The sequence below is a fragment of the Molothrus ater genome, chromosome 12, assembly GCF_012460135.2.
Source record: "Molothrus ater isolate BHLD 08-10-18 breed brown headed cowbird chromosome 12, BPBGC_Mater_1.1, whole genome shotgun sequence".
NCBI classification, from domain to species: Eukaryota; Metazoa; Chordata; class Aves; order Passeriformes; family Icteridae; genus Molothrus; species Molothrus ater.
In genome coordinates this window covers 12441291-12462789 of record NC_050489.2, presented here as the reverse complement: position 1 = coordinate 12462789, position 21499 = coordinate 12441291, and the positions used below count along the sequence as shown (strand labels likewise).

Below are 21499 nucleotides of genomic sequence, written 5' to 3'. Positions count from 1 at the left end.
CTGCTATTCAGATTCTCTACTTTGACATCCCTTGGGGGCAGAATGTAGGATATTTTCTAAGCATCAATTGTGGAAGAACACTTCCCTTTCCAGTGCTGCACGGGGCAGGCAATTAGCTTGTCCCTCTTGGGCAGGAAAGGAGGTGATTTCAGACACTCAGCTCCCCCAACCAAGGCTCAGGCTGCTGACCTAGTTAGGAGCTCTCCTGTGCAGGGCAAATTAGTTCAGTGTAATGCAATATGGGATGCAGGAATGATCAGCATGAACACTGTGACTTTGATCTCAGCGATGGGAAGGGCAGCATTTCACTTGACACCAATCTTGTGACCTCATTTCCAGCACATGCCAGTGCCCCTTGGTTTTTTTAAATGCTCTTTGGCTTTTGTTCTCCTCCTCATTTGCTTTCTAGACAGGAATATGTAGCCAAAACCAGCATTTTCAGAGAGGTGAGCATTGATCACTGAACTTTTTTTAGTAAAGGTTGGCTGCAGAAGATCACAGCTCCTCCTTTGGAATGCCCACATTGCCAGGATAACAGAGTCAGGAGAAAGTACCTGCTCATGTAGAGAAATGCTGCCAAAGAGAGCCCTGGGGGCATTGCCACCCCTCTGGCCACTGAGCAAGGACACAGACCAGGAAACTCATTCCCTCCACTCTTCTGTGTTCACAAAATATTGAGGGCACTTCAGTCTCAGCCTGCAGAGAAGAGCGAATTTGATATTTTAACACATTGAACCACTCCTCTCAGAGCTGTGCAGTGAAAAAAATCCAAAACCACCAAACCTAGAGGCAGTAGATTATCTGCCATAGGGACAATTCTGGACAACAAAGGTGGAAAAATGTTCAACAGGGCAATCAAATGTTGATAGTGCAATCTGTGTCCTGGAAATAGCCAAAGCTTTCCCCAACAAGGCACTGAGCAACTTCTAAATTTAGTGGGGTTGGACCAGACACCTTCAAATGTCCCTTCTGATCTAAACTGTCTTAGTCTTAGCTGACTTACTGGTCTAGGCTGTGATCTGGGGTTATTTTGCAGACAGGAGGAGAGAGCAGGTGAACAGGAAGGAGATCTAAGATCCCCCAGGCAAGAACAAGCCTGGCAAATAACCTGGTTTAGCACTCTTAGCCTCACAAGAGGCAGGCACAGCACCTCACAAGGGTTCTTCATCCTACTGGAAAGACAAAGGTAAATAGAGAGAAAACTCACAGTCGGGTCCTCCTAAGGAACAGAGGGATGAAGGATTTAGCAGGCACAAACCATGTCCTGGTACTCACCAGGAAGATGATGGTGATGAACAGTTCATTAGGTCTTCTCTGAGTCAGATTCAGAGTTAAAACAAATACAAGGTAAGTCTGAAATCACTTTATTGGAGAGTTTCATACAAGAGTAGTCAGTCAGAAAAATGATTCAAGTGATACAGTAATTCACAGACAAGCCCCTCTCACATCTCAACTCCAGGCCAATTCATTTACAGATTTCCTGTCCCAGTCAGTTTTTCAGGGCCTTTTGCTGTCAGTGAGTTTCAGTGCAGCACAGGGAGCAGAGTCTGTTTTCACACCAAATTAAATTAGCTATGACTGAAATTTTTCCTGTGAGAGGAATGAAAGCCCTGTAGGTCTGTTGAGAATGCTGCTTACAACATAGATGGCGTCATTGCCATCCCCCCCAGCTGATTTAGAACAGACTGAAAGACTGTAACAAAATATTCTGCCAATAGAAATCGTTTAGAAAAACAGTATAAAAATTTTATACATATATATATATATAGCATAAAGCTACCAAAAAGTGACTGTGCCATTTCCCCTCTTATACAAATAATATTATTTTTTAAAAAAACATAATACATTAGTAATTCACCCAGTATATAACATATTGCACCTTTCCAGAGTCCTCTATGCAGCAGGAGCCCCATACAGTACGTGGGCATTCCAAGATGGAGCTGTAGCTCCCCTTCAGTTCTGCCTGTCTCTACAGCAGCTGCCAGGAATTTGGCTACCCCAGGTTTAGGATTTAGAAAGCAGGAAGCTGCAAGATGGCAAACCAAGTATTTGCAAATCAGTACCATTTCTTCTCAGGAAGGAGAAGAACCCATCACAGGAATCTCTGGATTTTTAAAAAGAATCACATATTCCTTGTTGCTGGTGTCAGTGAGACAATCCAGTTTTGAGTGTTTGTATGTCAGTTTTTACTGGCAGAGTACTCCCCATGTGCCAAAGAGGCACCTGCAGCACCTGGCAGTGATTTCTGGCCTAGCAAGGACATACAGCCAAACCACAGGAGTACATAAAACCAGGTCAGTTTACTTTGTTTCATGATAAAACACTGTAAGACACCAACAGACACAGTGTTGTGGGCCTCCTATCTGAAAATAATTAACATTGATTCCTCAATCCAATTTTCGGTCACCTGGAGGGTTTTAGATAGAAGAGCAATTCCTGTCTTGCCCTTGCTTTTCCAGGCACAAGCCTCAGTCCCAGTAACCATGCACAGGTATGCAGAAAAGGAGCTGAATTCCCAGGAACTGAAAATACTGCTGTGTGTGGAACCCACCCTGTATTTGGTCACTTAATCTTCTCAAATAACTCAGCAGGAACCTTCTAACTCTCCATATAACCTTGAAGAATACCAGGAATGGCCTTTAGAACTGAGGACACACAGATCAGATGATTTGATGGAAGGAGCACTAACCCACCCTAGCAGAGGTAGAACAGGGATGAGGTTTTTTGTTAGGGGGGATTTTTGTTGGCTTTCTTTAGCAGAGAGCTGGCAACAGCCAGAGCCCCTCCCTGCACAAAGCGCACAAAGTTATCTCCTGCCAGGGGCCCCAGGGCGTAGAGCCCTTTCTCCTGAGTGCATTCATAGGTGAAGGGATCAACATCTATGGGATTCCTCTTTGGATTGACTGGCTGCTCACTGTCCAGGGCCAAGTCAGTGCCATTGTTTGGCAGAAAGGAGAGGTTGGGGTTTGAGCCAGTTAGAACAAGAGCCATGGAAATTTTATAAGCTTTCTGACAGCCGTTCTTGTCTTGAAAGATGCATTTCTTGTCCTTGCCAAAGGAGAGCACGTGATGTTCAGGGAGGCTGATGTAGTGCTCATAGGGCCCAGCACAGGCAGCTGTCTGTTCTTTCATCATCTGGTGGACCTTGTGGTATTCAGGGTACATTGTTTTGGGGAGCTGGTTAAAAATAAGGCCAGGATCAGTGACTCGCCTCCGAAAAACGTGGATTACTGGAATATTGCAATGGTGAGCAAAGAGAATGGCATCAGCAGCTGTCAGACCAGCACCTACAATCAAGACTGGATCTGTCATGATGCCAACACTGTTATTCTTCACTGCTTCTTCCAGGGCAGACAGCTGGTGGTGGACATAGGAAAGGTTTTCTCCCTTGACCCCAAGCCAGGTAGGATTGTCATATGTTCCTGTAGCCAGGACCACATTCTCTGCATAGATGGAGAAGGGCTCTTTATCACCTTCCATAGTTTTGAAAAATCCATCCACCTGAAAGACCTCTGCACTTTTTTCATTAGAGCTCCAGATTGAGTCACTATCCTCCTGCAGATCTTTCTGGGTGTGGTTGGAGATGCTCTCTGCACTCACTTTCCTCACAGAGGTCACAACAGTGCCACATCTGAAATTGTTCTGCAGTCCTTTCTTCACCACATAGTGTTGGTAATATTGAGCAATGTCCTCTGCTGTGGCTCTATTGTTTCTGAGGCCTCTGTAATAAAGGACAAACAAAGGTCAAGCAGCAGTTAAGTAAGAGACTGGAATTTGTCCCCTCTTGCACTGAATGCATCCTAGAGCCATCTGTCCTGGCACTACCAGAGAAGACTGATCTGGTTTCCCTGACTTCAGCAAAGTTATTCCTGACATAGAGAGCTAACAGTCAGGTCCAGAAGCTGTTGGACAGAAGCAGCTTTCTGTAGCACTAATTCCAACCCCAAGAACATGGTTGGTTATTTAAGCCTTCCTTTAATACCTTGCTTCCATTCAATTTTTAACACTTGGACTTCTTAAGATTAATTGTGACACATGTAAAGAGAAGCAGCACCTCAGAGAATGCACAGCAGCAGAAGTGATTGTACTTGTCATCAGGGGCAGCAGCAGAAGCCAGGTGACCATGATTTCAAGCTTTACTCAGAACTCATGGTCACACAGATTCACCTCCCCAGTGGGTGTGGAGAAGGACACATTCCAAGCAGCACTGGATCTTTATCTGAATCACTCAATACAGAATGGACTGGTTTTGGGGTGCAGGAGAGTGTCCTTTCTCTCACCAAAATCATCCATAACAGATGGGTAGCTACATTTAAGAAGTCCATTCCAGGTTCTCTAAAAATCTCCAGATGTTTGCAAATGATGACACATGGATGTCTCACCTTTTCTTTTGCTTTAACCATTCTTTGAAAGGGAGATCTGGGAGTCCCATCCATTCCCCTCTGCTCAGGGTAACCATAGAGCCCTCTATAGACTGGAACAAGAAGCAAAACAAAATTACTTTAATTTTTTAATGTAGAACCTGAAAGGCAGCTTTTCCATGTTTCAATATGGCACAGATGATGAAATCAGTAATTTCCTCTGATCTGCTGTAATGGATGAAACCATCCATGCTCTCCAAAAAGACCAAGAGATGGGGAATATAAAGGCTTGTTTTCCTTCTAAACTTTCACTTGTCTCTATATATAAGATGTAACACAGCTGACTGGGATTTTAGAGGAGCTTTTCTCTCTCCAGTCAGCACATTTGGCCATTACACAACACACAGACCCCAGCTGGCTCCAATTCACTTACGTGCCAGGCCCCTCCAGGAGCGTTTCTGCCAAGGACCAGGTGGGGGATGGCTCTGTCAGGCTCATGCCACCAGGTGAGCACAGTTTCTGCTGTCCCACCAAAGTCTGTGTCTGGCCGCTGCAGGGTGTCAAACAGGAGGGCCACAGGGGCTGTGGGATCGTCCCTCCAAGCCTTCAGACAGATACTCCAGATCCTGGAGAGAGAAGGACCAGATGCTCAAAGGGATGCAGTGCCAGGCAGCAGACTGCTTGTCACTCCAGCATCTCTGAGCAGTGGGCTTGGGCAGCTCATTTACTGGCACACAGACCTGTTCCTGCCCCAGGGCTGCCTCCAGGATCTTGGCAGCAATGCTGGCATTGCAGACAAGGGAGGTCTGGATTACAAAGCAAAATGTTTTGTAATTTGCTTAAGGCTCATTCTGTCTGTGTACTTTGAAAATCCAAACGAAGTAATCACTTGTGATACACCCCTGGGATGCTTTGCTGGGATGTCATAGTTTATCTTTACACACACCTGGTCCAAAACAGAGACTTCTGGTGCCTCTTCCAGTTTTCTCTGAAGAATAGGATGAGGATGAAGAGAGTGTCTTTTGAAGTAAGGGGTGTAACCTGACAGCAAATATGAGAGACAGATTCCTGAAGGTCCATTCCCTGAAAAAGACAATTGAGAAGAGTTTATACTTCTGGAGATAGAGCAGTTCTTTGAGAAGATGCAGACCAATCCAACAAATATGACACTGCAATTGACACAGGGAATTTCCTGTTCCAGCATGCACTTAGTGGATGGAGTTGGGGAAGACATTTACCCTTCACCTCACTTGCTCCTATTTGCATTGCAAGGTCCTTAGGACTTGCTGAAAAGACACAGGGTTAAATAAGTCAGAGGCTGCCCTTGCCTGAAGCTTGAAGTCTCTAGCATGGTGATGAATGGAGTTATTTCTCTAAAATTAGGGGTTTAGAAGCTGATCATGGGCTCACCAGGGGCCTCAGCTCTCCTGGAAGCACATTTCACACCAGTGCAGGGTAGTTCACTGTGCACAGGATACAAGATCCAGAAAAGATGGTGACTATTGAAGAGAAGGGGTACCAGTTGTTCTCAGCAGGAAATTCCATCTTTTCAGGGATATTTGGCAATACAGCTTTGACTAATGGGTCTTGAGGACACTTTCAAATGTGAAGCAGCCCTACTGTGGTACTGCAGTGCATTAAGGAAAGTCTCTCTGCCATGCCAAGACAAGCCCTCAGAACACAGCACTGAACAGGTTGCTGGATGGCTGAACTCCTTTGCTGACCACCCAACAGCCAGCAGAAAAACTAGATCAATGTGACTGCAAAGCCCAGTGAGAGTGGCCTGGAAAGTTTGCACATGGCTGTTCTCCAGCATGTTTAATATTTCACAGTGTCTGTGTCACTGCCAGCCTGTCTGGCTGCCCAGGCTCTGCTGCTGGGTGACCAAAAGCCACGACAATGCAGTGATGAAGAGGGGAGGAGAGCCCAAGTGACAGCAGCCTCTTGACACAGTGCCAGTGCTCAAGTGTGACTGGAGCAAAGGCTGATCCGTGAGGATTCCAAAAAAGTGAGGTCATGGCTGTAAAGCCAACAGTGAGCTATGTGAAGGGCAGTCCATGTCACAGCTGGGGACAAAGGCTGCTGTGCTGACACGAACCAGCAGCTGCAGGTCAGCGTTTGGAATATTCCACTTGCAGGAAAGTTAGCCAAAACCAACAGCAACAGACACTAAAAACAAACTAAACTGCAGCTATAGTAAAATATAACAAATTTCAGGTCACTTCTTTGCTTTAGGAAGTACAAGGAGGTACCTAAGCTAAACTTCACCACCTGAGTACTCAATACTCAGTAACAACACTCAGAGGATTTATTCTGAACCATGTCTAAGTTTGATATGGATGATCACAAGAACATCTGGGGCTCAAGATATTTCAAAATGCAACTGCTTCCATGAGGCTGCCAGCACAGCTGAGGCAGCACACTGCCTTCCTGGAGCAGGGCCTGGGGAAGTAGCTGGAGCCTTCATGCAGTGTTGTCCAGCTGCAGTGAAACATCTGGGCTGCTTCAATCCAACAGCCTCCTCAGAGTGCAGCTCTTCACAGGGCTGCTTCTGAGGCTTTAGGGGCATCTCCACCCTGGCTCCCTGTCCAGGTGCATTAGGGAGGTACCAAAATATTCTCCTTCCCACCTGGAGACTTGTACAAGTGAGCAGCACAAAGTCACTCTCAGATAAGAACTTGCTGGCAGTAGTATCCTTGTCAAAGCTGCTGTTAGCAAGGATTAGGGGTGATTGATGCAGTGCTCTAACTTTGGAGCAGCTCCCTGGGGTGCTTTGAATTCAATGCCAGATAAGGAGGGAAGCCAGCTCTGCAAGGCATGGAACACATGCTCAGATGAGCAAGGTCCAGCACCTCACAGCTCGTGGTTGGTCAGAGGGGAAGGCTCTGACATCATTACTTTGCTCAAGAATCACCTCACACTGCAAGTTCCCTCTTGAAGTTAGTTGAAGACAGTTACTATATAACCTGTTGTTTTTTTGTTGAACTGGTTTTAAAACTGCATTTTATCAGTCTATTAAATCTGTACAAAATCAGTGTAGCTCACTCACGTTTTAAAAGGAATCAGTGAAAAATTTCAAGAAACCTTAACAGCATCTGGAGTACTTTCTCAACAGACATAATGGTGGAAAAGCTCACACAAACCTACCTTCAATTCAAGCACTACAGATAATCCCTGATTACCTATCTCTACTGAAAAGGTTTCAAATCTTTCTAAATATCCAACAGAGAAAAAGTAGGCTGAGTTGAACTGATGCTGAAAAGGTTACCAATTTCACCATTAAAATAGGTATGTGCTTTAATTTGTAAAATATCTTGTTCCTTACTTCTCACAACTCTGAGAGGTCTCTTAGTATTATAGGAAGTCTGGCTGTCTGGGAAAGGATGCAGAAACAGCAGCCAGGCATTTCTGGTTTGAGTGAGAACATGTGGAAGTGGAACAGAATTAAAGATAGCAAGTCCAAAGCAACAACAGCACAAAAGAACCCAGCAGTGCTGGCAGGAGAAGGCTTACCTATGATCACAACAGGAATTGTCTTGAGCCCACTCCTGTTTGAGGGTCTGGTCACTAATGGACACATCTTCCCATCTGGAAGCATTTATGCTCTGGAATCTACCTGCTGAAACAATATGTTTTGAATTATTTTCAATTTTTGACAAAAAGCCACAAGCAAACAAACAAGAAAAACCCCACAAGATTTTCTCCAGCCCCCAAACTGAGGCTAATCTAAAGTATTCTTACCCTTGCATTGCAGACTGTCACATTGCACTTCCACACTCAGGACAAACCTCCTTATCTTTTTCTCCTCCTGGCCCCAAAATCAAAGGATGATTCTCTGATTATGCACCACAAAAGGGGGACAGAACAGTTATCTTTCTTTTTCAGACATGAATTCCAGTTACTCCAGGACAGCTGGCAATTTCAGCAACCCTCTGAGTACACTAAATGCAGTGTTGCAGCATGGTAATAAAAACTTCACTTCCGACCATACTCTGTAGAAAATGGTTTCATTATCACAAACACTTTTTTAAGTAACTTGTGCATTTACTGATAAATGAAGTAAACCTGACTCAAGACTTCTGCCCAAAGGCTGGAAATCTCCTGGCTGTATTTTCAAATAGGTACCCTTCTATCACTATAGGGTTTTCTGAGAAGTGCTAGTTTAGTTCTGGAACCTCCTTTCTCAATTTTCCAGCAAATGGAGGGTTCTAGGTCTGAACAAGTAAATAACAAGTCTTTGAACAAAATATGCATCATAATTGTCTTGGAGACTAAGGTGTCATTAGAGTGGAATCTACAAAACTAATCTAATCATTATGTAAACATTAGTGAACAGTGAATGTTTCTGCCATTCCTGCAGGAATCCTACCACATCTAGCAATGACTTTAGTTTTCCATGGAATTCAACTCCACTGTCACTAACCTAGAGAAGTTATTTTTACCAGAGTAAACATGAGATTTCTGATCTTTAGCATAAGCTCTTAAGTTATTCTACAAAATATATCTTCTTTTATAAAATCCTTATTGGTATTTTGGAAAGCTAAGCAAAATCCATGGAATGGCATGACTTTGTCCAGTAGGGCACACTGTCCATACCTTTTCCAAGTGCAGAGAGATCTTTGGCAAGTGCACCAGACACTTCCATAAGGCCTGGCACATCACTGCCTTTGACACAGGTATTGCAGCAAATGTCTTTCTGCAGTGTAATGCCCCTCTCTGGGGCTGACATTTACCTCACAGCAGCTCCAGCACACTGGTGACTGACTGGGCAGCCAGGAAAGCCCCAGTGAGTCTACAATTCACAGATTCCAGCTTCAGCAGGAATTCTGTGAGTGCATTTGCTTGCAGGGATGTGACAGTTCTCATGCACACCAGTGTACAGCCATGGCTGGGCTCAACAGCTCCATTCCAAGATAACTGGGTTCATCACATAAAAGGAATTCAAAACCAGCTTTGAACGAGCTTTGGCCAAATTTTTGGATCACAGTTTAGTGACACTTACTGGTTGCCTGTTACCACTTAACTGAGCATTAGTCTAAGACTCTTATGCATTTTGCCTGACAGGGCATGAACCATTTAAAAGACATTATAGATGTGCTTTCTAATTTAAGTAATTTGAAGCATCAAGCTTTGAAGAGAGCTGGATCCCAATGAAACTTATGTTCCCAATTTAATTGAGACTCAAAGGTAGTTGTGTTCATACAGAAGATGAGCTCCCCTTAAGGCCTCCCCACAGCCCTGGATGCTGTGGGAGCACAGCCCAGCCACCCAAGGATCTCCCCAGCCTTTTGGGTAGGTTCTGCCACATTAACCAAAACCTGCACCACCTTCAGCAGACTGTGGTGTAAGTTTACCCCCAAATAATTCCTTCCCACAAAGCTCCAGAGCTGCAATTAGTAGAATTCAGCACCAGCAGCTGGGACTGCCAGAGACACCAAAGGAACAGGACACTGGTGTGACCAGTCAGGTGTCCCCCTCAAACCAGCAAACTGCAGCATCCAGCTGCAGGTCAGCAGAAGTTTCTTCTCCATGATAACAAATAACCCCTCTCCATCACTGTATTACAGAAGAAGAGAAGTTCTTGTTAAGTTTTCCTATCACAGAGTACACATCATATTTCTGTGAAACTCCTGGGAGCCTGGAAGAGGAAATCAAGATCTCTGGAAGCAATCTTCCAGCTTTCTGCTCCACAGCTCCCTGCAGCAGCATGCCTGGGAAGGCTGCACGCCCATCTGTGGGATTTTTGCTGGAAGCAAGGACTCTGACCAGCCCAGCAGAGCTCGTGGCAGCAGTTGCAGGGCAGCAGCAGAGGCACACACAGAGGAGGAGCTGCCAGGCTGTTTGTAAGGCGTGAGCACAGCGTCACCCTGCTGGCTGCCAGCACCTTTCTGGGGGAGCCTGAAGGGGACAAAAAAGGCACAAACCAGGAGAAGACAGGCTGGCAGTGCTGTTTACTTTAGAGGAAGGTTGCCTTGGCTCCTGGCCACTGCACCGTGCCATCCCTCTCCACCCTGATAAAGCACAGAGGCAGCAGCCGCTCACTGATAACTCCCTGCTGCCACCCTCCCCCTCCTTTCTGCACCTCTTGGCACAAGAAAGAGGAGCATTTTCTGCAATTAAACTGAACTTGAATAGCTGGAGGAGCATAATTGCTAGTCTGATGAAATTAGGGTTAGTCTCTTTCACATCCTAGAGCTACCATCTCTATAATTCATAGTTATTAATTCTTATTTTTTAAGTAAAAAGTGAATCTGGTGCTGAACCTGTTTATAGCTATTCCCATCCTGTAGGCTAAAGGTCTAAAGGTTTGACTTCTGGGGGTAAAACTCAGAGCATCTCAGGCATTTTGGTTTCAGGCCAAACATTCACCTTTCCTGCCATTAGATGTTAAGGTGGATTATTTTAATTACTTAAATACTTTTTCTTTTTTTTTTTTTTTTTTTTCAGTCTTAGACTCCATTACCTCAAAACCTGAGCAGCTAATACAGTGTAGAGGAAAGCCTGTTCTTGCAGAGGCCATTGCAAAGCAACAGGACATTGAAGTTCACTGCCAATCTAAACTGAACTAGTTAGCACCAGGAAAAAGCCTGAGACAGCAAGAAACCTTAGAGTGCTCTTCTCACCCTCCTTTTATGTAGTGTAGGCTGCTGGGCACTCACACTTAGTCAGCTTAGTGACACTGAGTTTGGCTCTTGCTTTGAGCTTCCTACTTTAAATGAATGTCCCTTTCCTTCTCCTCATTTGGGAGGATGCAGCAAGTTTCACAACTTGGCTTCTTGCTGCTTCCAAAGCATTCCAGTGTCTGTGAGATGTTACATAATTGTTTCTGGCTGAAAAAGCTCCCAGCTCACTCTGGGCCAGACTCTGCATACCTTCCTGACACAGCCTCATGTCCAGAGGAACTGGAACTCACAAACTCGGTCAGTGTGGCTCTCACCAGGTTCCAGGCTGCAAGCCTGAAACAGGTTTTAAGTGAGCAAATGAGAAAGCAAAGGCACATTTAGCAAGACAAGGACACTCTGTGATCCTTGGAGAAATACAAAGCCAGGTCACACCAGCCATATGCAGACAGCTCTCCCTGTAACAGCCATGAGATTTAAAGTAAGAATCACCAAGTGTGGCCTGAACAGCACATGGGGAGAGTTCGAGAGAGCAATGCAGTTGGGGTATAAACACTGGGGGAGATTAAAAAGGTACCATAACACTCAGTTTTAAAGAACAATTCCAACAGAGAGGCAACAATAGTTTTCTTCAGCTTAATTCCCTAATGAACTCATTGTTTCACAAGGTTAATATTTAACTAATTAGTACTTTTTTTTTTAAAAAAAAGCAGAGATCTTGACAGCTTTTACATTTTGTACTTCCCTACAAGTTTCAGAAGCTGTTCTCTCCTTACAGCATCACTCTTACACGTCAAGCCAGTTATCCCCCAAACATAATTAAACTATGTGGAAAAAATTCAGCTTTGGGGTATGTAATAACACCTTTCTAAAAACACCCCTGTGATAGTCAGAAACTGATGTTAGGGTACAGCAGACAGAGCTCTCTGTACTTATTTGGAGCCTTCTTACCTTTAGCAGCAGGTCTGATGAGAGGTGGGATCTTTGTGAAAGTGATTGTACAGTCAGGAGAGCCAACCAAACTACAAGCCTGGAATCCTCTCTCTGCTCTAAGACAGCTGTTTAAATATAGTAGGCAGCCAGCAGCAAGGGAGGAGAGGAGGAGCCAAAAGGACTGGAGGTGGAGCAAGGAAAATACTAATAAGCATGAGTCAGCAGGAATATTTCCCTTCCCAGCTCCTGAATGAATGTAGAGAAACTTCCTTAGTAATGTTCAGCTGACTAATGTGACTACAGCAAAAGCAGGATTACAGGAACCATGCCTGTCAGAAGTCCTGCACTGAACAAATTTTCCATTTTTAACCCTCAGGACAACACAGATGTATAGTGGGTCTGAAAAGATTGATGTCAGTTTGTGTTTCTTTTTCTTCAGTGAGATAAAGTGTTATAAGCCTTTTGCACAGTAGCAGTAAAATGAGTCAAACTGCTTGCATAAAACTCAGAACCTAGCAAGGGTTTTATCCAAGGTATCTTACTCAATTCAGGGAATAATTGATCTGGCTTGCTAAATTTAAAATGCCCTTCACAAATTAAATACCTTTATCCCAAAGTGTTCAGTTCAAGTAGTAAATGAAGCACATGTTTATCTCTGAGGCCATCTGTTTGGAAATTACAATTTCCAGGAAATAGGACTGCTGATACACAGTTAAAGTGCATGCTTTCATTCATGTGATCTAAAAGATAAAAGCAGTTCTTGAGAAGGATTTCTCTGCTTTCATGACTCCCATCAGAGCAGAATACTTAATACAAAACTCTTGTTTTAATTCCACCAGAATAAGTTGTTTTAATAAATGTGAGGCAATTGTTTCACTCAAAGTTTAATTACCAGTCAATGCTTTAACAAATCTGACTCAGTAAATGCTGCCAGACTGAAGAAGGTGGGGGGAGAGGGGTAAGGACTCTTTCCAGTTTCCTGGGCCTTTATCCAAGGTAGCATTTGCACAGAGCTCTTAAATAACTCATACTGATTTTTTGACAGCAAAGGCTTTTATATGCATTATTCAGATATTTATGGGCATGTAACCAATATGTCCATGTCAGCCATGGAAAAATTAAGCTTTCAGAGAAAATAAGGCATTTGTTTGCTTAGGTGATTTAAGATTGCCCTGTTACTAGGTTTTTCAAATCTGTCTTCAATATATTGCAGTGTTGCATGTCAAACATTGTAGAACAAAGATGTTCAAGCCCATACTTGCTGCTACCATAGATATAAGACAAAACCATATATGATGCTTTGGCTGGCTTTGTACTAAGGAAAATAAGGAATACTTCTTGTGTGTGCAAATCTGCAGAAATAAAGTTGTTCTCTCTGTAAAAAAGAAGAGATCCTGTCCATTTCCTACTAGAATTTATAAAACTAGAATCTTTATTACCTTTGCAAATAAAGCCAGGATGGCTTTCCAAAACCAAGCTCTACCCTAGTTTTGTGCACAGTACAGTTCTTTACAGGAAAATGCTCATGTACAATAACTCACTGCCCTTTATTTACTGGTACAATAAGACCATTGAACATAGCAATTTGGGGGCTTCTTTTCTGATATCCCTTTGACATCCCTTTTGATATCCCTATCTTGATATCCCAAGAAACACATCACACAGAATAGACATATATCAAAGTAACTGTTTCTCCTTGCGTACCTTGACCTCAAACAAATGATTCAGCCCAACACTTTGGATAAACTTTCCAGAAGAAGTAATTGAGCAATCTGTAGTTGGCCTTGCAGCCAGCCCTTGACCTACAAACTCATGCAATTCACTTCTATTTTTTTCCTGAACTGACAAAGCCATTTTGGTGGTGCGCACATATAAGGACAAAGCCATAACATTGTACTGGGGAATACTCTGCACCTGAACCAACCCCTATGTCCTTAGAAAGAAATTTCCTTGTTACTTATTGACTTTTCACCTCAGGTTATGTAAGTTTTACCTGTCCATCTCCTACTTATGAAACCTGTCAGGTAGCCCTGATTCTGCTGTCTCCTGATTTGAGGGAGCTCAAGCTCTGGTGTCAGAATTCATTGCTGACAGCTCATGGCAAAACCTTTCCTACAGCACCTCTCCAGCATCCACCCTTCCCTCTAGCCAGCCTTAAGGTGTACCAGACTGCTAAATTATCCTGACAAACTACATTGTTTCACTCACTAGAACTTCATGTTCTGTTGGTTTTCCATAATGAGAGGAACACTCCCAGTGTGATCCTCCATGGGCCACTGTAGTGCTTTGATGCTTTGGTGTTTCTCTCAATTATGGTAAAACAGAAATCTAAAATTCTGCATGTTTTTGCCTAAGAGACTATTAAGTGTTCCATTCACTCACACATTAATGCACATCATTTAATCCAAGACAAAATACATTAGATTAAATGCATATCATTTAATCTAAGACAAAATACAAAATCAAGAGTTGGAAAATCTGATCAAGTATCTTGGTTCCATATGGTCTCTGTGCAGAACACTGCACTTTGTTGCTGCCTAAATCATCTCCACCTTCATCACCCAGAAAAGCTTACACTTAGAGTTATATGTTAGCTTAGATACCAAAACTAGGACCCACATTTGTAATGATAATAGATAGTTTGACATTAATACTGTGACAGTTTACCTGGTTTCTTTTTGCTTCAGCTAAGAAAACCTACATTTGTCACCAACACCACAACCCAGACCACATCAGCAAGATGTTCCTTGCAAATGTTGTGGCAGCTCCCAGTCAGAAGCAGCAAGTTGTGGCCATACCACTTCAGAGAGCAGTTGGATGTCTAAGAAATGTGGCTTGCTCTGCTGAATGACAGAGGTAAAAAAGGCTGGGAAGTCCCAGACAATTGCTAGGTCTGACAGAAAAAGCAGCTTAGGCAATGCTGGAAGTATGAGACCCAGTTCTGCTCTCAGTTAAACTTGTGACTTCCTACATGTGTTTGTGCTTTCACATGGCTTCCTCTAAAGAAAGATTTGGCCCAGACCACACTTCCCAACTTTCCCATGTCCCTGCCAAGGCCATGTCTGTTATGTGTTCATACCTCTTTTTGCACTGTTTAGGCAGCTGGGTCCAAAGGAAGAGAAGTAAAGGTTCACTGCACCCTTTTGTTGTTCACAGGGACATTGACCCCCCCAGTCACATAAATGATTGAAATGGTTTTGTCTTAGTAACTTGCTAAATTGTTTGAGGAAAGTAAAAAAAGCAAAACCTTACATTTTGCTGGAACTACTGTAAGATGGTGATTTTTGCTTTTCCCTGCTTTCAATTCATTACCTTGAAATCATTCCCTGTCTGTTCAAAGAAGGTTGTCTTCCCAAAGCAATGAGATGAAACCAAGGAATTTCACCACCCTTCACTGGCCAGGGGCATCAGCCACTTCCACCACTTTGTCTCGAAAACAGCTGTTAGGAAATAAACCTGGGGAGGTGACAATCAATCACACTGCCCAGGAGGGCTATGGAGTTTTACTGTCTGCATTCAGTCAAGCCCTGGGCCCCTCTGCAGCGAGGGCCTGTGCACAGCACTCAGTGTGTGCTCTAGTGCCGCTGCCTCCCTGGGACATTCCCCACCTCCTGCCTGTCCAGGCTTAGGGAGCAAGAACAGTGGTCAAGAGAGTCCCAGAAACACGCTCCGAAAGAGACATTCCAGTACAACACTGGAAGCCAACAGTGGATATTTTACAAGAATAGTTTTCATGTGAAATGCCCATGTAGAGAAGTAGTAGAGTGCCAGGTGGCTGTGCAGGCATTTCCTCAGAGAACGGGCCAGGATCACCATTTCCCTCCTCAGATGGCTGGGTGATAGCCAAATCTAGGTGCTTCCTACTCCCCAGCACAAGTGCTTCCTTTCAGAAATGAGTAGGATGCAAAGAGGTGCAGTCCTTAGGCTCAGGACTAGAGCCATGCATGTTTCCCAGCAGTGGATCTTTGCAGATTCTTCATTCCCAAATGCCACAGGCAGAGGAAGGCTCAGCTCATGTACTCCGCCCTCAGAGCTCCATCCTGAGCTCAACACTGATGTTTTGGGGAAAAGTAAACACACACACTTTCATGTCAAACAAACAGCATCCATGACCTAGTCAAAGATTAAACTACACATTAAACTGGTTGGGAATTTTCCTCTTATCTAAATGTCAATATATTCAAAATATTTACATGAGTTCTGGAGCGCTGCATCATTTGAAGATACAGCCTTTAGTCATTCAGTCATATAGTCATTGTTTAGTTATGTTCTTTTGGTGTACATGGGCATTTAGCTACTGATTCATTTAATAAACTGCTGTAGAATACTATGGGGTGTGCATATGTCCCAAAGCACAAAATATCCTTCAAAAGTTAATGTTCATAGCTTCTTGAGTGGAATAACTAACAGAGAAGAAAATTGGAAGTAGTAGGTACAGCTGAACTGTGAGCACTGAGCATCTTCTCTGTACATACTTTCCCTTAGGGCAAAACAGTAGTTTCCAAATATAAGTGAGTAATTCAAAGGTGGAAAAGGAGCATGTGATGCTATGAGCTTGTTTAACTCAACAACACAAACTTTCATAAACAGGGTTGCAGCAAGCCTTTGGAGTTTCTTGTATTCATTTCTCTGCCACAGCTTAAGCCATTCTGCAGCTCTTTAACCCAACTTTAGTTTTTTCTCCTTTACCTAGAATCATTTAATCAAGATAAAGGATTTTGTAGCATTCCTTAAAGGCTTTGAAACACATAAAGCTAAGGGCACCCAGAGGTACCCAGCCAGCATGTTCAATTTTGTCAAAGAAAAATAAGATTTTCTGCAGCACAGCCCAATGGTTTTTAGCTGTGAAGATTTGGAAAAGGACTGGACTAGAGTTATCCTGCAGCTTCCTACCCTCAGGGTTTATTTTCATCTTCCTCTTAAGCACCTGATTCTGTCAGAGATAACAGCTGCTCGGATCCAGGTTAGCCAATCTGATATTCCTGACTTGCAACATTTCCCTTCTGCCATAACTTTGGGTCTAAGTTCAGAGTGGTTTTTGCACGCAAGTCCTTCCTCCTTAAGAGTCCTTTCATGCACACTAAAAGGTCAATTGGAGTGATATTTCCTTAGACCCCAATTTCCCTTCACAGTAGCTCCAACACTGACTGGCAGGAGTGAAATTTAAAGTCTCCTGGGACTATTCTGCATAAACCTGGATGAGCCAGTATCTTCTACTAAGACAACCTTATCACTTAGTCACAATATAACAGTAATGCATTGAAGTGTAACAAAATCATGTCAGAGGTCAGGGTTTCTCACCTGTAATTGACAGCTGTTTCTAGACCAGTTTAAGGTGGCTGGAACACGAAATGAGCTGTTGCTTCCTGTAAAACAGAATGTCCTATTTTGAAATGCATGCATATATTCTGGAGTAATTTCTGTGTCTTAGGAACATAAAAAATATTTACTCTGAGGTCTGAAAAGATTTTGCACAGTGGATTTACAGGTAAGAAAGAGGCAGGATTTCTGCAGAAGAATAAAGCTATTCAGTAACTAATTCCCCAAAGCATTTGGTTTAGAAATACATTGCAAGTTATGTAATTCCACATTTAACTGATAGACACTCCTTTTTTTGCACATGAACAAAAAAAGCTGAACATAGGTCAGTGAAACAAGTGTGCAGTGCTGAATCATCTGTCAATAGACATACTCAGCTAGTACCAGATTAAAATCCAATTTCTCCAAGATCTTGCATGAGTTGTACTTCTGTTTTTTGAAGAAATTTCACTAGAGAGATCTTCCTTGTTTCTCATCATCAGCTACTCTACAAAAAACTTATCATTTCTGTTGCAGGTGTATTTTTGCTTGAATTAGTTTACTTCATGTTCTGTTGTTACCATTCTGCTGGGTTTTTGGTTGGTTGGTTGGTTTGGGTGTTTTTGTGGTGGCATTTTCTGTTGTTTTATTTTAGTGTGCTTTATTTTTTGTCTTTCAAGCAGCTCATTCTAGAGTAGAGTTGAGAGACTTTAGATTAATCTTACACCCTTGTCAATAATAATTTTATCATGAGAAATAACTTCTTTTTAATCCAGTCACATTTTTGGCACCTGTCAGGCCAGCTGCATTTTTTATTTTTTCCACAGAGGAGTTGTCCAAGCACAGATGAAAAGGAGGAGGTGTTTATCCTTACCTGGTCAATATTTGTTTTGATTGTGAAAATGCTAAGTTTGAATCATCAGGCAAAACCTCTGCCAAAGAGCTTGGAGATTGTAACATGAAGTGACCATTTACCTCAAGGCAGAGAAGTACCTGAGTGGCTCTGCTTATCAGCCCCGCCTGAAATGTGCTGGCCAGGGCAGAATGATGTGGCACCAAGGTGACCAAAGCCTGGGCTATCTTTGGTATCTGCCCCTGGGGGCTCTGGCCAGGGCATTTTCCACAGCCCTTTTTTATAGTCCTGCCACCCTGAAGGAACGTTCAGGGCTGCCAGCAATAAATAACTGCAGATATAACTGCAGATCAGAGCTGCAGAATAGCTGCAGATATCAGAGCTGTGGCACAGGAACTTCTGCCCTTGTCTCTGCTGCTGCAGCTCACCATGCCTGAACACTGCCTCAGTTGCTCTGGGTGACCAGAGCCCAGTGGAGCTGCACTGTCCCTTGGGACAGGCACAGGGCAGGCCAGAAGGACCCAAAAGGTCCCTCCAGCCTCCTGTGCCACCCTCAGCAGTGGCCAGGAGCAGTCACCCACAGGATGGAACAGGACAAGTGTGTGATGCTTGTCTTTTCTCTTCCCCTGCCTGCAGGTATGTGCAGCTGAGCCAGCTGGCCCAAGTCTGATGAGGTTTGTTCTCTTGCTAGTTCCTTCCATCTGTTTTCATCTGGTTCCCAGTAATTTCACATGTGGCCTCTAGTACTTGTGCTAAAGGGAGATTACACAACTGATCTCTCTCCACAGCATCCTATTTACACATTTCTATTATGTTTCTCTCAGTCTTCTGACTTATTCCAAATACAGAAATTGTTCCATACCCTGTATCAACCTGTCTTTTCTTCTCCAGATGCTCATCTCATATGCTGAGATGAGAACAGCAGCATGTAATCCAGCAATCTAAGCACAGATGAACCATAGGTTTATCCATCAGCTGTCTGGTTTGGCCTCCATCCTTTCCTAGCACTTAATTCACTTCACCACCAGTTAGCACTGACAGTTCCCCAGAACTATTTCTCTTGACCTTAGATTCAAGTTCAGGCTTGTCCCTACTCTGACTGAGGTTCCTTGCCTGGACCTGTGCCAGAGCATGAGAAAACACAAAGGAATTGTGCAAAAGTGTGAAGTAATAGGACAGTACAGGAGCATTGCACGGATTTTTCTTCAAACCAATGCAGTCAGCCACATGCCTGATAAAAAGCAAAGTGGCAAACCTTGGAGACTTTCTGGATACTCCTGGTTCACAAAGAAACCTCAACAAAATAACTGAAGGCATGTGTGTGGGAAAAAGCATGTTCTCACCTGGTCCCTCAGGAGGGAGGAGCCCTTGGGTAAACACAGTAGAGAAGCTCAAAGAGCTCTCATTGCACTCCATCCCCTGGCCTGATCTTGATCTGCTCTTATCCTCTCACCTGAATAAAGCATTCATGGGGTGCTTATGCAAAGTCTCTCCTAGGGTTGCCTCAGGAGCGGCTGTTGCTCTGAAAGAGACAAAGTACAGGCACCAGCAGGAGTGTAATGAACCTTTCCCTCACCTGGAATGGGGACAATGGATATAAAGCAGCACAAAGGTAATGCCCTGGACTTCTAGAAGACTCTCTATGCTTGTTGTGCCTGGGAAACATAGACAAGACTCTTGGGCCTGGGACAGCAAAGCTTCTCTATCTGCCACCCACACTGCAGTGCTAACCCCTCCTGATGCTCTGCCATGGTGTACCTGGGTACACATGATGCTTCATTCAACTCATCAGTTCAGCCTGTGGATAAAAATATCAACCATGAGGTCAACTATTATACTAGTCAATGATCTCAAGACAGAAGAGAAAAAAGTAACTTTAGAAAGTAATTTAAGTTGTACTTATTTACAGAATTATGCAAGCTTGCCATACATACCTTCATCTTTTCTGAAATTTTACACCTTTGAGTGTGTTATTAATACAAATTATTACAGTAGAACACAATTTTAGAAAATGCCTTTTATTTTTTTAGTTTCCCATAAAGCCTTGCTAGAGGACTTTGAGTCCCACTCAGCTTTGCAGTGCTTTCATATTTTGCAAATGACGTGCATTCAGTATAAAGCCTTGATGGCTTTCTCCTTGTTCTGACATTTGGGAAAGTGTAAACAAACTTACCCAGCTGTCACCAAACTGCTGTTAGTCTTGGAACACAATAAAAGGTGGAGTGTCATTACTGAGCTGCATCCTGAGAGAGCACTCAGCTTGCACCATTCACCTCAAACACACAGAAGTGTAGCAAAAAAGAAAAAGATCCAATCAAATAACTAAGTGGCACACAAATGAACATGTAATAGCAGAAATCCTCTTACAAAATAATAAGAAAGTTATATAATATAAGGAGCAGCTCTAATCTTAACAGGGTGTTTGTCTGTCCCATCTGACTCACATCTAGGTGTGACTGGTTATCAAACAGATACTTTTAATCATTTAAAGATACAGAAATTAAATGTCAGCTTATTAATTGCCATAATGAAGAAAGTCAAGAAATGAACACATATCCCCTGGCCTGTGCTTCAGCCACAGGGCTTCTCTAGGACAAAAATTATCCAGATTCCCTGCTGTGCTACAGGTGACCAACCTGTGTCACACCTTTCTGTGCCTGCTCACAAGTACTGAGCCCCTCATTAGAAAGTGCTAATCTTTCTAAGTCAAAAGACTAAGTGATTTATAGTAGTTATTTACAATACAGATTCATTTTTAGTTGTAGCACATGATTCCCCAGGAATGAATTCACATTTGCAAGCTCTCAGTGGGTTTGTTTTGGGCCGAGACATCTGTCAGTCCCCTCAGCCATGGAGCAGCCTGGAACACACCCAAGCTCTGTTCAGGCATGTTCTGCACATGGGCATCTCTTCTGCTGCAGTGGCTAAACCCTCCAGCACCACTGGGCTAGAGTGCACCTCAGAGCACTCAGTTCTTGCCAAAACCACCACCAACCCCTGAGCCTCCATAGGCACAGCCTGTGATCAGATATTCTGCATCTTTATCATTGTTTCTGTTTCACATCTCTCCAAGGTGTTGCAATTTCCTACAGAATCACAGTGTCTGCAGAAAATTTGCATATTTTCCAATATACAAGCATTTATTTCCTAGGATATATGGGAATAGCTAAAACAAGTAGTCTGTTTCAGCTTATTTGTTGGACTGTGTTAAAACTCTTTATGTGCTGTATTTATTCTGGAGACATGCTTGTCTCACAGCTTCTGATCTTATCTTCAGCCTGTACTGAGAAATTACTCCCATGAACTTTGGAAGGTCAACTTGTTAAACATCTATCCATTCTCCCCTACTCTTTCTAATCATCTAGAAATAATAATTAACTTAATTTTCTGAGATGGGGATGACTACTTTACTACCCAGTTCATGTTATGTGTTT

The 21499-nt window shown here is 43.3% G+C and overlaps 1 protein-coding gene across 1 annotated transcript; it reads right to left on the bottom strand.

Moving 5' to 3' along the window:
* Window positions 1-1348: 1348 nt before the first annotated feature.
* On the bottom strand, window positions 1349-12018 carry OSGIN1 (oxidative stress induced growth inhibitor 1). The gene is given in 7 exon segments (XM_036390647.1): window positions 1349-3721; window positions 4383-4474; window positions 4795-4941; window positions 4943-4987; window positions 5308-5444; window positions 7875-7980; window positions 11933-12018. Coding segments are annotated over 6 exon segments (1500 nt in total). The 5' UTR covers window positions 7960-7980; window positions 11933-12018; the 3' UTR covers window positions 1349-2727.
* Between the last annotated feature and the right edge of the window lie 9481 nt (window positions 12019-21499).